The sequence below is a fragment of the Amblyraja radiata genome, unplaced genomic scaffold (genome assembly GCF_010909765.2).
Source record: "Amblyraja radiata isolate CabotCenter1 unplaced genomic scaffold, sAmbRad1.1.pri scaffold_801_ctg1, whole genome shotgun sequence".
Lineage (NCBI taxonomy): Eukaryota > Metazoa > Chordata > Chondrichthyes > Rajiformes > Rajidae > Amblyraja > Amblyraja radiata.
Window position 1 is genome coordinate 1 of NW_022630810.1, and position 13,908 is coordinate 13,908.

At 49.9% G+C, this 13,908-nt stretch overlaps 1 protein-coding gene across 1 annotated transcript; it reads left to right on the top strand.

The window, feature by feature from the left end:
* Nucleotides 1-10,202: 10,202 nt before the first annotated feature.
* On the top strand, nucleotides 10,203-13,548 carry ccl28 (C-C motif chemokine ligand 28). Its single transcript, XM_033017029.1, has 3 exons — nucleotides 10,203-10,328; nucleotides 11,609-11,735; nucleotides 13,118-13,548. The coding sequence occupies exons 1-3, from the start codon at nucleotides 10,262-10,264 to the stop codon at nucleotides 13,215-13,217; spliced, it is 294 nt and encodes a 97-aa protein (XP_032872920.1). The 5' UTR covers nucleotides 10,203-10,261; the 3' UTR covers nucleotides 13,218-13,548.
* The last annotated feature ends 360 nt before the right edge of the window (nucleotides 13,549-13,908 follow it).

Below are 13,908 nucleotides of genomic sequence, written 5' to 3' on the forward strand. Positions count from 1 at the left end.
AGAGAGATCTCTCGCCTCTCTCGCTCTCTCGCTCTCTCTCTCTCTCTCTCTCTCTCTCTCTCTCTCTCTCTCGCTCTCTCCCTCCCTCTCTCCCTCTCCATTCTCTCTTCCCCTCACTCTTTCGCTCACACTCTCTCTCCCCCCTCCTTCTCTCAATTCAATTCAATTCAATTTTCAATTCAATTAAAAAACTTTATTGGCATGATAAAAAAAAACATTGTTATATTGCCAAAGTATAAAACATGAGATACATATTTAAGATGCATAAGTATAAATACAAGTATACAGTGCATGGATAGATATGTCCCTGTACATAAACTCGCAATAGGCCTATAGCCCTTTATTGATTGCTACAGGTTCTTGTAGCTGTAAGCAGTACAACACAATAGCAAGTTTAGCAATTCAATATTAATTTCTTAGTGTCAGTTAATGTCAATTAGTGTGTGCGAATATATGTGCATGTTGGTCATTCACCCTCCATCCCTCACTCTCTCTCTCTCTCTCCCTCTCCTTCTCTCTCTCTTTCTCTCCACCCCCTCTCTCTCTCTCTCTCACTCTCTCTCTATCTCTCTCCCTCCCTCTCACCTGTTTGACGTGTTTGCCTGCTATCGTTTGCTGGCTGATGTCGTAACATTGAGTGATGATGTGTTGTGGGAGATAAGCCAACTTTCCCTTGCATTTTTCCACGTAATTCCACTGACATTAACTCGGGATTACACAAGATTCCAAAGAACACTTCAAAACCCACGCTGATGGGAGAACGATGTACGTGTGGATACACACGCACACAATAAACCCTAATTAGTTTACTTTAGCGATTAGTTAAGTAAGTACGTTTATTGGCCAAGTATTCACATACAAGGAATTTGCCTTGGTGCTCCGCCCAAGACAGAGTCTTTTACCCAGAGCAGGGGAATCGATGACCAGAAGACGTAGGTTTAAGATGAGAGGGGAAAGATTTAATGGGAATCTGAGGGGTGACTTTTTCACACAAATGGTGGTGGGTGTAAGGAACGAGCTGCCAGAGGAGGTAGTTGAGGCTTGGACTATCCCAACATTTAAAAGACACTTGGACAGGTACAGCACATGGATCGGACAGGTTTAGAGGAATATGGGCCAAATGTGGGCAGGTGGGACTAGCATTGGGGCATGTTGGTTGGCATGGGCATATTGGACTGTAGGGCCTGTCCCACTTACGCGACTTTTTCGGCGACTGCCGGCACCCGTCATAGGTCGCCGAAAATGTTCAACATGTTGAAAATCCAGCGGCAAGCAGAAAGACGCTACGACTCTTTGGGTGACATGTCGCGGGGTGAAGCCTGTACGGTCGTGAGTAGTCGCGCAAAGAGTCGCACCGTGTTCTGGTCGCCGCTGGTTTTCCATGCTGTATGACTGTGACTCTGAGCATACTTACCTCTGTCTCTGCTTGTGTTGCCACTTTCAGGGAGTTACGCACCTGGACTCCGAGATCCCTCTGTAGATCATCAGACATCCACCTGCAGTGACTCTGGCACCTTGTCTGTAGACTGAGGCCCTTCAGCCCGTTTCATCCATGCTGACCAAGATGCTCCAACTGTTAGTTCCATTTTCCCACCCTTGCCCTGTATTCCCAATCCATGCCCATCGCAACCAGCCTCAACTACCTCCACTGGCAGCTCGTTCCATATGCCCAACTTCCAGATTTCCTAAATGACAAACCTTTCCCCCTTCACCTTAAACCTATGTCCTCTGCTTGTTGATACCCCTAACCTGGGTCAAAGACTGTGAGCATTTGCCCTCATGATTTTGTACACCTCTATAAGATCACCCCTCAGCCTCCTGCGCTCCAAGGAATAGAGTCCAAGGCTGCCCAACCTCTCCCTATAGCTCCCCACACTGTGTTTGAAGGAACTGCAGATGCTGGTTTAAACTGAATATGAACACAAAAAGCTGGAGTAACTCAGCAGGACAGGCAGCATCTCTGGAGAGAAGGAATGGGTGACGTTTCGGGACGAGACCTTTTTTCAGACAAGGGCCTGTCCCACTTACGCGACTTTTCCGGCGACTGCCAGGCACCCGGCACAGGTCATTGCAGGCCGACGAAAATTTTCAACGTGTTGAAAATCCAGCGGCGACCAGAACACGGTGCGACTCTTTGCGCGACTACTCACGACCGTGCAGTCTTCACCCCGCGACATGTCACCCAAAGAGTCGTAGCGGCTTTCATGCTCGCCGCTGGATTTTCAACATGTTGAACATTTTCGGCGACCTATGACGGGTGCCGGCAGTCGCCGAAAAAGTCGCGTAAGTGGGACAGGCCCGATAGGGTCTCGACCCGAAACGTCACCCATTCCTTCTCCCCAGAGATGCTGCCTGTCCCGCTGAGGTACTCCCTCCCCTGTTGTAGTTATGCAGAGTTATGGAGTCATACAGCTCACAAACAGGCCCTTCGGCCCTACATGCCGACCAAAGTGCCCCATCTAAGCTAGTCCCATTTTGTGATACAAGTGTGCATCCATATACCTTGTAGATTTAGTCAGAAAGTCTTGATGTAGCTTTATAGGACTATGGTCAGGCCACATTTGGCGTATTGCATGTAGTTACGGTCACCCCCATCACCGTAAGACAAGTAAGTCATAGGAACAGAATTAGGCCATTCAGCCCATCAAGTCTGCTCATCCATTCAATCGTGGTTGATCTATCTTTCCCCCTCATCGCCATTCTCCTGCCTTCTCTCCATAACCTTTTATTGTTAAGGGTCTGGACACGCTAGAGGCAGGAAACATGTTCGCGATGTTGGGGGAGTCCAGAACCAGGGGCCACGGTTGAAGAGTAAGGGGTAAGCCATTTAGAACGGAGACGAGGAAACACTTTTTTTCACAGAGAGTGGTGAATCTGTGGAATTCTCTGCCTCAGAGGGCGGTGGAGGCCAGTTCTCTGGATACTTTCAAGAGAGAGCTAGATAGGGCTCTTAAAGATAGCGGAGTCAGGGGATATGGGGAGAAGGCAGGAACGGGGTACAGATTGGGGATGATCAGCCATGATCACATTGAATGGCAGTGCTGGCTCGAAGCGCCGAATGGCCTACTCCTGCACCTATTGCCTATTGTCTATTGTCTACTGGTCAAGAACCCTATCGATCTCTGCATTAAAAATACCACTTTAAAATGGCATGGAGGATGTGGAGGCTTTGGAGAGGGTGCAGAGGAGATTCACCAGAATTATGCCAAGATTAGCGGGTAGTGGCTACAGGGAGAGTTTGGACAAACTTAGAAGTTTTCACTGGTTGCGGGGAGACCTGAGAGAAGTGTATAAAGTTTAACTTGAAGATACATCATGGAGACAGGCCCTTCGGCCCACCGAGCCCGTGCCGACCAACAATCACCCCGTAAACTAGTTCTCTCATAGCGCCAAAATACAGAAGTCAATTAACCTACAAACCTGCACAAACGTCTTTGGAATGTGGGAGGAAACCGGAGCACCCGGAGAAAACCCACGGGGTCACAGGGAGAATGTACAAACTCCGTACAGACAGCACCCGAGGTCAGGATTGAACCCGGGTCTCTGGCGCTGTGCGGCAGCAACTCTACCGCTGCGCCACCATGCCACCCTTTAGAGCGGCACGGATGGGGTAGACAATCAGAACCTTTTTTTCCTGGGTGGAAATATCAAAGACTAGAGGGCACAGTTTTAAGGTGAGAGGAGCAAAGTTTAAAGGAGATGTGCGGGGCAAGTTTTTTTTACACAGAGGGTGGTGGGTGCCTGGAACGTGCTGCCAGGGGTGGTGGTGGAGGCAGGTACGATAGTGGTGTTCAAAGGACTGTTAGATAGGCACATGGATATGCAGGGAATGGAGGGATATGGATGTAGTACAGGCAGATAAGAGATGGGCTTGGCATTATGTTCGGACATTGTGGGCCGAAGGGCCTGTTTCTGTGCTGTACTGATCTTTGTTCAATGCTGTGAGAGTCTCTTGCCCCCGCCACCACTCTGTCAGTGCATTCCAGTTTCCAATCTCGGGCAACAGATTATTGTCAATTCCCCTTGCGAACAAAACGTTACTCCCTTTATCCTGTATCTGTACACAGTGGACGGCTCGATTGTAATCAGGTGTAGTCTTTCCGCTGAATGGATAGCACGCAACAACAAAAAGCCTTTCCCTGTACCCCGGCTCACGTGACAATAGACAAAACTGAACTAATAGTTTGAAAACACAAACCTCCAGATTCAGGGCCTGTCTCACCCCCGGCCACTCCCTCTTCTCCCCTCTCCCATCGGGCAAGAGGTACAGAAGTGTGAAAACGCACACCTCCAGATTCAGGGACAGTTTCTTCCCAGCTGTTATCAGGCAACTGAACCATCCTAGCACCAACTAGAGAGCGGTCCTGACCTCCCATCCACCTCATTGGAGACCCTCGGACTATCTTTAATCGAACTCTACTGGACTTTACATGCTCTAAATGTTATTCCCTTTATCCTGTATCTGTACACTGTGGACGGCTCGATTGTAATCATGTGTAGTCTTTCTACTTACTGGATAGCACGCAACAGAAAAGCTTTTCACTGTACCTCGATACACTTGACAATAAACTAAACTAATTCTCTTTATCCTGTATCTGTTTGCTGTGGACGTCTCGATTATACTGTATAGTCTTTCGGGCGACAGTATAGTACACAATGGTACACGTGACAATAAACTAAACTCAACTCAACTCAACTAAACTAAACTAAACTAAACTGAACAGAGGTTCCAGCTGACTTACCCTTAACCCAGGCCTCTTGTTTCCAGCGTGCGAGGAATTGTATCCGGTTGAATTATTTGGTTTCTGGTTGAATTAATGCATATTAAAGATAGACACAAAATGCTGGAGTAACTCAGCGGGTCAGGCAGCATCTGTGGAGAACATGGATAGATGACGTTTCACAGAGTGCTGGAGTAACTCAGCGGGTCAGGCAGCATCTGTGGAGAACATGGACAGGTAACGTTTCACAGAGTGCTGGAGTAACTCAGCGGGTCAGGCAGCATCTCAGGAGAACATGGATAGGTGACGTTTCACACTTGCTCCACCTCCAACCTCATCTACTGCATCCGCTGTTCCAGGTGTGGACTCCTGTATATCGGCGAGACCAAGCACAGGCTCGGCGATCGTTTTGCTGAACACCACGCTCAGTCCACCTACACCTAGCTGATCTCCTAGTTGCCAAACACTTCAACCTCCCCCTCCCATTCCCACACTGACCTTTCTGCCCTGGGCCTCCTCCACTGTCAGAGTGAGGCCCAGCGCAAATTGGAGGAACAGCATCTCATATTTTGCTTGGGCAGTTTACACCCCAGTGGTATGAACATTGAGTTCCCTAACTTCAAGTAACCCTTGCTTTCCCTCTCTCTCCATCCCTCCCCCTTCCTAGTTCTCCGGCCAGTCTGACTGTCCCCTTGTTTAAATTTTATCTCTGTTTGCTTCACTGTCACCTTCTCCTAGCTAACAATGATCTGATCTACATTTTCCTGAACCTCATCCCCTTTGATGTCTTGTTTTCATACGTTACACCTCCTTATCTCTGTATCGCCCATTCTCCTGATCCTGCACACTAACACTACCCTACACACACGAGGGATGATGTTACATTGATACCAAGCCAATCAAGCTACAATCCTGCACGTCTTTAGAGTGCGGGAGGAAACCAAAGATCTTGGAGGAAACCCAGACGTCACGGGAAGAACGTGCAAACTCCGTACAGACTGCAACCATAGTCTGGAGGGAACCCAAGTCTCTGGCGCTGTACTGGCAGCAGCTTTACCACTGTACCACCGTGCCTGGGTGAGCGGAACGCTGGAGACTAAGGGGATACCTGACAAGTTTACAAATGCATGAAGCATAGATCGGGTGGACAGTCAGATCTTTTCCCCAGGGTGGAAATGTCAAAGACTAGAGGGCGCAGCGTTGCCGTGAGAGGGGCAAGGTTTAGAGGGGACGTGCGTGGCAGGCGTTGTTTACACAGAGGGTGGTGGGTGCCTGGAACCCGCTGCAGGGGTGGAGGTGGAGGCAGATATGATAGTGGTGTTTAAGAGGCTTTTGGACAGGCACGTGGATATGCAGGGGATGGAGGGATGTGGATCACGTGCAGGCAGAGGGGATTAGTTTCATTTGGCATCATGTTCGACACGGGCATTGTGGGCCGAAGGGCTCATTCCTGGTCTGTAAGGTCATGTGATAGGAGTGGAATTAGGCCATTCGGCCCATCGGGTCTACTCCACCATTCAATCGTGGCTGATCTATCTCTCTCTCCTAACCCCATTCTCCTGCCTTCTCCCCATAACCCCTGACACCCGTACTAATCAGAATCTATCTATGTCCGCCTTAAAAATGCCCATTGACTTGGCCCCCACAACCGTCTGTGGCAATGAATTCCACAGATTCGCTACCCCTCTCTGACTAAAGAAATGTCTCCTCATCTCCTTCCGAAAGGTACGCCCTTTAAATCTGAAGCTGTGGCCTCTGTATCCTAGACTCTTCCACTAGTGGAAACATCCTCTCCACATCCTGTACTGTCCTATATTCTATGTTGTAGTTAGTTTGTGGGAGCTGCCAGTGATTGTGATTTATGGATATGCAGGGAATGGAGGGATATGGATCACGGGCAGGCACAGGGGGTTAGTTTAAGTTGGTATCATGTTCGGCACAGACATTGTGGGCTGAAGGGCCTGTTCCTGTGCTGTACTGTCCTGCGTTCTAGGTTGTATATTAGCCAAAGGGCCCATATATCAGAGGTGTAGAACTCTATCATTCACTGAGTCATCGTGGTTTCTTAATGCAAGATTTCCTCAATAATTTTCTTAGAAATTTGACTCATAAAGATAAGTGAAGGTCAACAATTAATGCCAACATGTGAGTCATGTGGGGATTTCTGGCCAGATTACTGGTAATCTTATCTGGTTTAGTTTAGTTTAGAGATACAGAGTGGAAACAAGCCGTCCTGGCTCAGTGTGGCAATAAATAAATCCACTCCGTATCTTACCTGAAAATAAAATGTGTAGTAAATTGGTAGGAACAAGAAGAGTGTTCTGTGAGCAAATGTGAGCCCTGTGTGCATGGGCGAGTGTGTGTGTGTGTGTGTGTGTGTGTGTGTGTGTGTGAGTGAGTGTGAGGGTGTGGGGTGAGTGAGGGTGTGGGAGGGAGTGTGTGGGGGTGAGGGGGTGTGTGTGGGAGTGGGTGTGGATGAAGTGAGTGAGGGTGGGTGAGTGAGGGTGATGTGGGAGTGAGCTGGGTGTGTCGAGTGAGTGTGTGCTGAGTGGGCGTGCATTGGGTGTGTGTGGTGTGTGTGTGTGTTGTGTGTGTGTGTGTTGTGTGTGTGGAGTGAGTTGAGTGTGTTGTGTGAGAGGGCATGTGTGTGCATGGGTAAGTTGTGTGTGTGTGTGTGTGCATGGGCAGTGTGTTGGTGGTGTGTGTGTGTGCATTGGGTAAGTGTGTGTGTGTTGTGTGTTGTGTGTGATGCTGTGTGTGTGTTGTGTGTGTGTGTGTGGGTGTGTGTGTGCATGGGTAAGGTGTGTGTGTGTGTGTGTGTATGTGTGCCATGGGTAAGTGTGGGATGTGTGTGTTGTGTATGTGTGTGTATGTGTGTATGTGCGTGTGTGTGAGCATGTATTGTGTGTGTGTGCCTGTGAGTGTGAGTGTGTGAGGAGTGTGTGTGAGGTGTGTATGTGTGAGTGTGAGTCGTGAGTGGTGTGTGTGTGTGAGAGTGTGTGTGTGTGCATGGGTAAGTGTGTGGTGTGAGGTGTGTGGTGTGTGGTCGTGCGTGTGAGTGTGCGTGTGCGCATGTGTGTGTGCGTGTATGTGTGAGTATGAGTGTGTGTGTGTGTGTGAGTGAGTGTGTGCATGGGTGAGTGTGTGTGTGAGTGCGTGTGTGTGCATGGGTAAGTGTGTGTGTGTGTGTGTGTGTGCATGGGTAAGTGTGTGTGTGTGTGTGTGTATGTGTGCATGGGTAAGTGTGTGTGTGTGTGTGTATGTGCATGTGTGTGCGTGTGTGTGTGTGCGTACGCGTGTGTGCATGTGTGTGTGTGTGTGTGCATGGGTAAGTGTGTGTGTGTGAGTGTGTGTGTGTGAGTGTGTGTGTGTGTATGTGTGAGTGTGAGTGTGTTTGTGTGAGAGTGTGTGTGTGTGCATGGGTAAGTGTGTGTGTGTGTATGGGTAAGTGTGTGTGTGTGTGAGCGTGTGTGTGTGCGTGTGTGTGTGTGCGTGCGCGTGTGCGAGTGTGTGTGCATGCGTGTGTGTGTGTGTGCATGGATAAGTGTGTGTGTGTATGTGTGTGTATGTGCGTGTGTATGTGTGTGTGTGTGTGCGCGCGTGTGTGTGTGCGTGTGTGCATGCGTGTGTGTGTGTGTGCCTGTGAGTGTGAGTGTGTGTGAGTGAGTGTGTGTGTGTGAGTGTGTGTGTGTGTATGTGTGAGTGTGAGTGTGTTTGTGTGAGAGTGTGTGTGTGTGCATGGGTAAGTGTGTGTGTGTGTATGGGTAAGTGTGTGTCTGTGTGTGCGTGTGTGTGTGCGTGTGTGTGTGTGCGTGCGCGTGTGCGAGTGTGTGTGCATGCGTGTGTGTGTGTGTGCATGGATAAGTGTGTGTGTGTATGTGTGTGTATGTGCGTGTGTATGTGTGTGCGCGTGTGTGTGTGCGTGTGTGCATGCGTGTGTGTGCGTGTGTGTGTGCATGGATAAGTGTGTGTGTGTGTGTGTGTATATGTGTGTATATGTGTGTGTGTGCGTGTGTGTGCGTGCGTGTGTGTGTGCGCCTGTGTGTGTGTGTGCGTGTGTGCGTGCATGTGTGCGTGTGTGTGTGTGCGTGTGCGCGTGTGTGTGCGCGCGCGTGTGCGTGTGTGCGCGTGTGTGTGTGTGTGTGCGTGTATGTATGTGTGTGTGCGTGTGTGTGTGTGTGTTGATGAGACAGGATTGGAAAGCGGCAAATTGTCAACAATCCATGTTCTCCAGAGATGAGAGGATCACCGTTTGAATCTCAGGAGTGTTGGGCCTGCTGCTTCAACATCGTGGAGCTGTGGTTTGCGGAGCTTCCAGCCGTGGAGTCATGGGATCCGTTTGCCGGGGGCCGCCAGCGTGAATCTCCGCCCAGCGCGGCCGGTGGACTTCAGGAGCCGCAGTAAGAAGTGGCCGATTCGGAGGTCCAAGCCGCTGAGGAATGTTCTCCCGTCCCGATGGAGTTCCATCTCCCGGCGAACGGGCCTGAACATCGGGCAACTACGGAGGGTTCGGGGAGGCCCCGACCACGGGTGAACAACAACAGAGGACAACAGAGGAGGAGGACTGAACTTTGGTGCCTTCCCTCACAGTGGGAAACTTTGATGCCGCTGTGTGGGGATATTTATGTTAAAGACTATCGTGTTCTGTGTTCTTTATTTTTATTCGTATGGCTGTTTGGTGACCACAAATTTCACTGCACCAATTGGTGCATGTGACAATAAATGTCTCTTGTCTTGTCTTTCCCTCTCCCCTGACTCTCAGTCTGAAGAAGGGTCTCGACCCGAAACTTCACCCGCTCCTTCTCTCCAGAGATGCCGCCTGTCCCGCTGTGTTACTCCAGCATTGTGTGTCTGTATAACCTACAAACCCGTACATCTTTGGAGTCCTTGATGAGAGGACAATATTCTAGCCGGATGTACGTGGGCACACCGGGGACATTTTTCACGTTACTCTGAGGAACTCTCAAATACTCAATTTACAAGTTATTGTTGAGTTACTCCAGCACTTTGCAGTTTATCTTCGGTGTAAACCAGCACTTGCAGTTCCTTCCAACACGATTCACTTCCGTGGAAGGAACTGCGCCACGGTGCACGGCGGTCACACTGGCGCAGCGGTAGAGTTGCTGCCTTGCAGCGAAAGCAGCGCCGGAGACCCGAGTTCGATCCCGACCACTGGTGCTGTCTGTACGGAGTTTGCACGTTCTCCCCGTGAGTTTTCTCCGAGATCTTCAGTTTCCTCCCACGTGCAGGGTTAATCAGCTTGGTAAATGTAAAAATAAAATAAAAAGTGTCCCTAGTGGGCGTAGGATCGTGGTCTGCTGGTGAATGTTGAAAGCTTCTGGATCGGATCCAAATCACTGCTGACTCATTGATGAGCTAACGAGATGGTGAATGGAAGGTACATTGTTGGCACCAGCTGCAACTGTGTGGGCGTGCCTCGGCTGCAGGTATAAGGGAGAGAGCAGGTACAAGGGAGAGAGAGAGAGTGAGAGACTCCAGAGACTCCACAGGCACCTGGCAGCAGAGATAACCTGAGCACCATGGATTCCAAGTGGCTCGCACTGCTCCTCGCTCTCACCGCCCTTCTCCACACCACCGCCGTCACAGGTAAACGCTCCAGGGACCCGGGTTCCATCCTGACTACGGGTGCTGTCTATGCGGAGTTTGCACGTTCTTCCCGTGACCGCGTGGGTTTTCTCCAGGTGCTCCAGGTATTCTCCCACACTCCAAAGACATGCGGGTTTGTAGGTTCATTAGCTTCAATTTTAAATTGTCCCTAGTGTGTGCAGAATAGTGTTCGTGTACAGGGTGATCGGCGGTACATAGTGTGTGGGTGTGAGGTAGGATCTGGGGGAGAGCTGGCAGGAATGCGAGGAGAAGAAATGGGATGAATATACAAAACTTTGTGAGTGATAGGTGGATACAGGTAACCTTTCAGACTGAATAAGGGTCCTGACCTGAAACATCACCTATCCATGTTCCCCAGAGATGCTGCCTGACCTGCTGAGTTACTCCAGCACTCTGTGAAACGTCACCTATCCATGTTCTCCACAGATGCTGCCTGACCCGCTGAGTTATTCCAGCACTCTGTGTCCTTTCACGTATTAACCAGCATCTGCAGTTCCTTCTTTCCAGATGAAAAAAAACAGAAAGTGCGAGACAAAATCATTGAAGAGTTATGAATTGTGAAGTTAGAGGAAGGAATGTAGGTGGGAGGGGGAGAAATCGGTGCATCTAGGTGGGGCACGGAGGGGGGGGGGAGATAATAGTGGGGGGGGGGGGGGTGAGAGAGTTGTAAGACAGTACTCAAAATTGGAGAATCCAATATTCACACCATGTAGGAAGCAGCTGCAGATGCTGGTTTACACCGAAGCTGGACACAAAAAAGCTTGCACTTTTTCCCTCTAACTATGCCATAGCATTATATTCTGCTCTCAAGTGTATCAATCTTCCAATCTCATTGCAATCCTTGCACTTTATCTCTCTAACTACAATAACGTCTATTATGCACTAGTATTCCGATCTTCCAGCCTACCTCATTACAAATCTTGCACTTTTCCCCTCTCATGCTGCAGCACTATATTCTGCACTCAAGTAGCCCGATCTTCCAGCCTACCCCTTTGCAAATCGTGCACTATTCCCTCTCATGCTGCAGCACTATATTCTGCACTCAAGTGGCCTGGTCTTCCAGCCTACCCCTTTGCAAACTGTACACTTTTTCTCTCTAACTACAACACCGTATCAGTCAGACACCTGATAACAGCAGGGAGGAAGCTCGTATATTCTTGTCGTTGCTCCAGCTTTTTGTGTCTGTCTTCGTGCTCATACCGTTGGGTTGTAAGAACGTGTCGAGCTTCATAATCTAACTCTTATTCTCCCATCTCCAGCCATGCCGACCAGCCACTTGATCAGCTGCTGCACACGAGTGTCCAGTAAAGTGAGTAGGAAGTTACTGAACAAAGTGAAACACTTCAAGATTCAGGACAACCAGATCTGTGACATCAAGGCTGTGATGTGAGTATCTGCTCCAAGATCCCTGGTCCCTTCACGTGGCGGCACGGTGGCGCAGCGGGTAGAGCCGCTGCCTCATGCCACCAGAGATCTGGGTTCCATCCTGACCACGGGTGCTGTCTGTACAGAGATTGTACATTCTCCCCGTGACCGCGTGGGTTTTTCTCCGGGTGCTCTGGTTTCCTCCCACGCTGCAAAGACGTACAGGTTTGTAGGTTAATTGGTCTCGGTAAATTGTCTCCAGTCTGTAGGATAGACCTAGTATTCCTGGTCGGCACGGACTCGTTGGGCCGAAGGGCCTGTTTCAACGCTGTATTTCTAATCGAATCCAAATTGAGAAAAGAGATCAACTGGTCAAGGGGGGGGGGGGGGGGGGAGATAGAGGATTTATGGGAGCTGGGATAACGGTGTGAGACGGGCTTGGGATTATCCATGGAGCAGCCGAGTTTTAGCACGGAAGCAGGCCCTTCGGCCCACCGCAATCATCCATTTACACTAGTTCCATGTTGTCCACTCCCCCCACTCTAGAGATCTTCTTCAGAGGGCTAATTAACCTACAAACCCGCACGTCTTTGGGATGTGGGAGGAAACCAGAGCACCCGGAGGAAACCCACGCAGTCACTGGAAGAACGTGCAAACTCCACACATCTCTGAACTAAACTGAACTTAGGGGAGTCACTAAGGGGAATTTAGGATGGCTGATGAATGTTCATGGGCGGTGCGGTGGCGCAGCGGTAGAGTTTCTGCCTTACAGAGGCAGAGTCCCTGGTGCGACCCTGACTATGGGTGCTGTCTGTACGGAGTTTGTACGTTCTCCCTATGTGGGTTTTCTCCGGTTTCCTCCCACACTCCAAAGACGTGCAGGTTTGTAGGTGAATTGGCTTCAGTAAATTGTAAATTGTCCCTAGTGTGTGTGGGATGAAACTAGTGTACGGGGATCGCTGGTCGGCACGGACTCAATAGACAATAGACAATAGGTGCAGGAGTAGGCCATTCGGCCCTTCGAGCTGCCATTCGACGTGATCATCTCCAATCAGTACCTCGTTCCTGCCTTCTCCCCATATGCCCTGACTCCGCTATCTTTAAGAACCCTATCTAGCTCTCTATTGAAAGTATCCAGAGAACCGGACTCCACCGCCCTCTGAGGCAGAGAATTCCACAGACTCACAACTCTCTGTGTTAAAAAAGTGTTTCCTCATCTCCATTCTAAATGGCTTACTCCTTATTCTTAAACTGCGGCCCCTGGTTCTGGACTCCCCCAACATCGGGAACATGTTTCCTGCCTCTAGCGTGTCCAATCCCTTAATCCGGTAGAAAAGCGCGGGGTTGGGAGGGTGAAATGGTGTCTATGTCCTGACCTGTGAACTGTATCTCCACTACTGCAGCCTGCACAAAGGTTCGCTAAGACTCTGTGTGGATTCAAACAACCAGCAGCTGAAAAGATGGATGTCCAGAAACACCAAGAGACTGCTCTCCAGAGCTTGAGGCGACTCGGGGTGAAGCAAGGCATGGAGAGAGGAACATCAGCCATGCCAGGGCTCTGCCGCAGTGGGATGATCTGTTCTGAGCTATGGTGGAACCGTAGCAATCCACTCATTAACTCAATGTCTGTTGTCATTAGAACATAGAGCAGTGAAGCACAGGGACAGGGCCTTTGGCCCACAATGTCCGTGCCGAACACTGGTCTCCTCTGCCTGCGCGTGATCCTTCCATATCCAGAGAACGTAGAAATGTACAGCAGGCCATTCGGCCCACAATGTCTGTGCTAAACATGATGCCAAGACCAACTCTTATCTGCCTGCACAGAATCCATATCCCTCCATTCAAAGGTTCTGACTGTCGACCCTGTCTACGCCTCTCAGCATTTTATATTCCTTTGTCAGGCTCTCCGTAACCGCCGACATTCCAGGGAAAACAATCCAAGTCTATCCACCCTCTCCCTGTAGCTGAAACCCTCTAATCCAGGCATCATTCCGGTAAACCTCCTCTGCACCCTCTACAAAGCCTCCACATGCTTGCTGTAATGGGGGCGACCAGAACTGTACGCCATGCTCCCTATCCAAAGTCCTATAAAGCTGCATCATGGCGTCCTGACTCTTGTACTCAACGCCCATACCGAAGCATACCATGCAGGGCGGTCACGGTGGCGCAACAGTAGAGTTGCTGCCTTACAGCG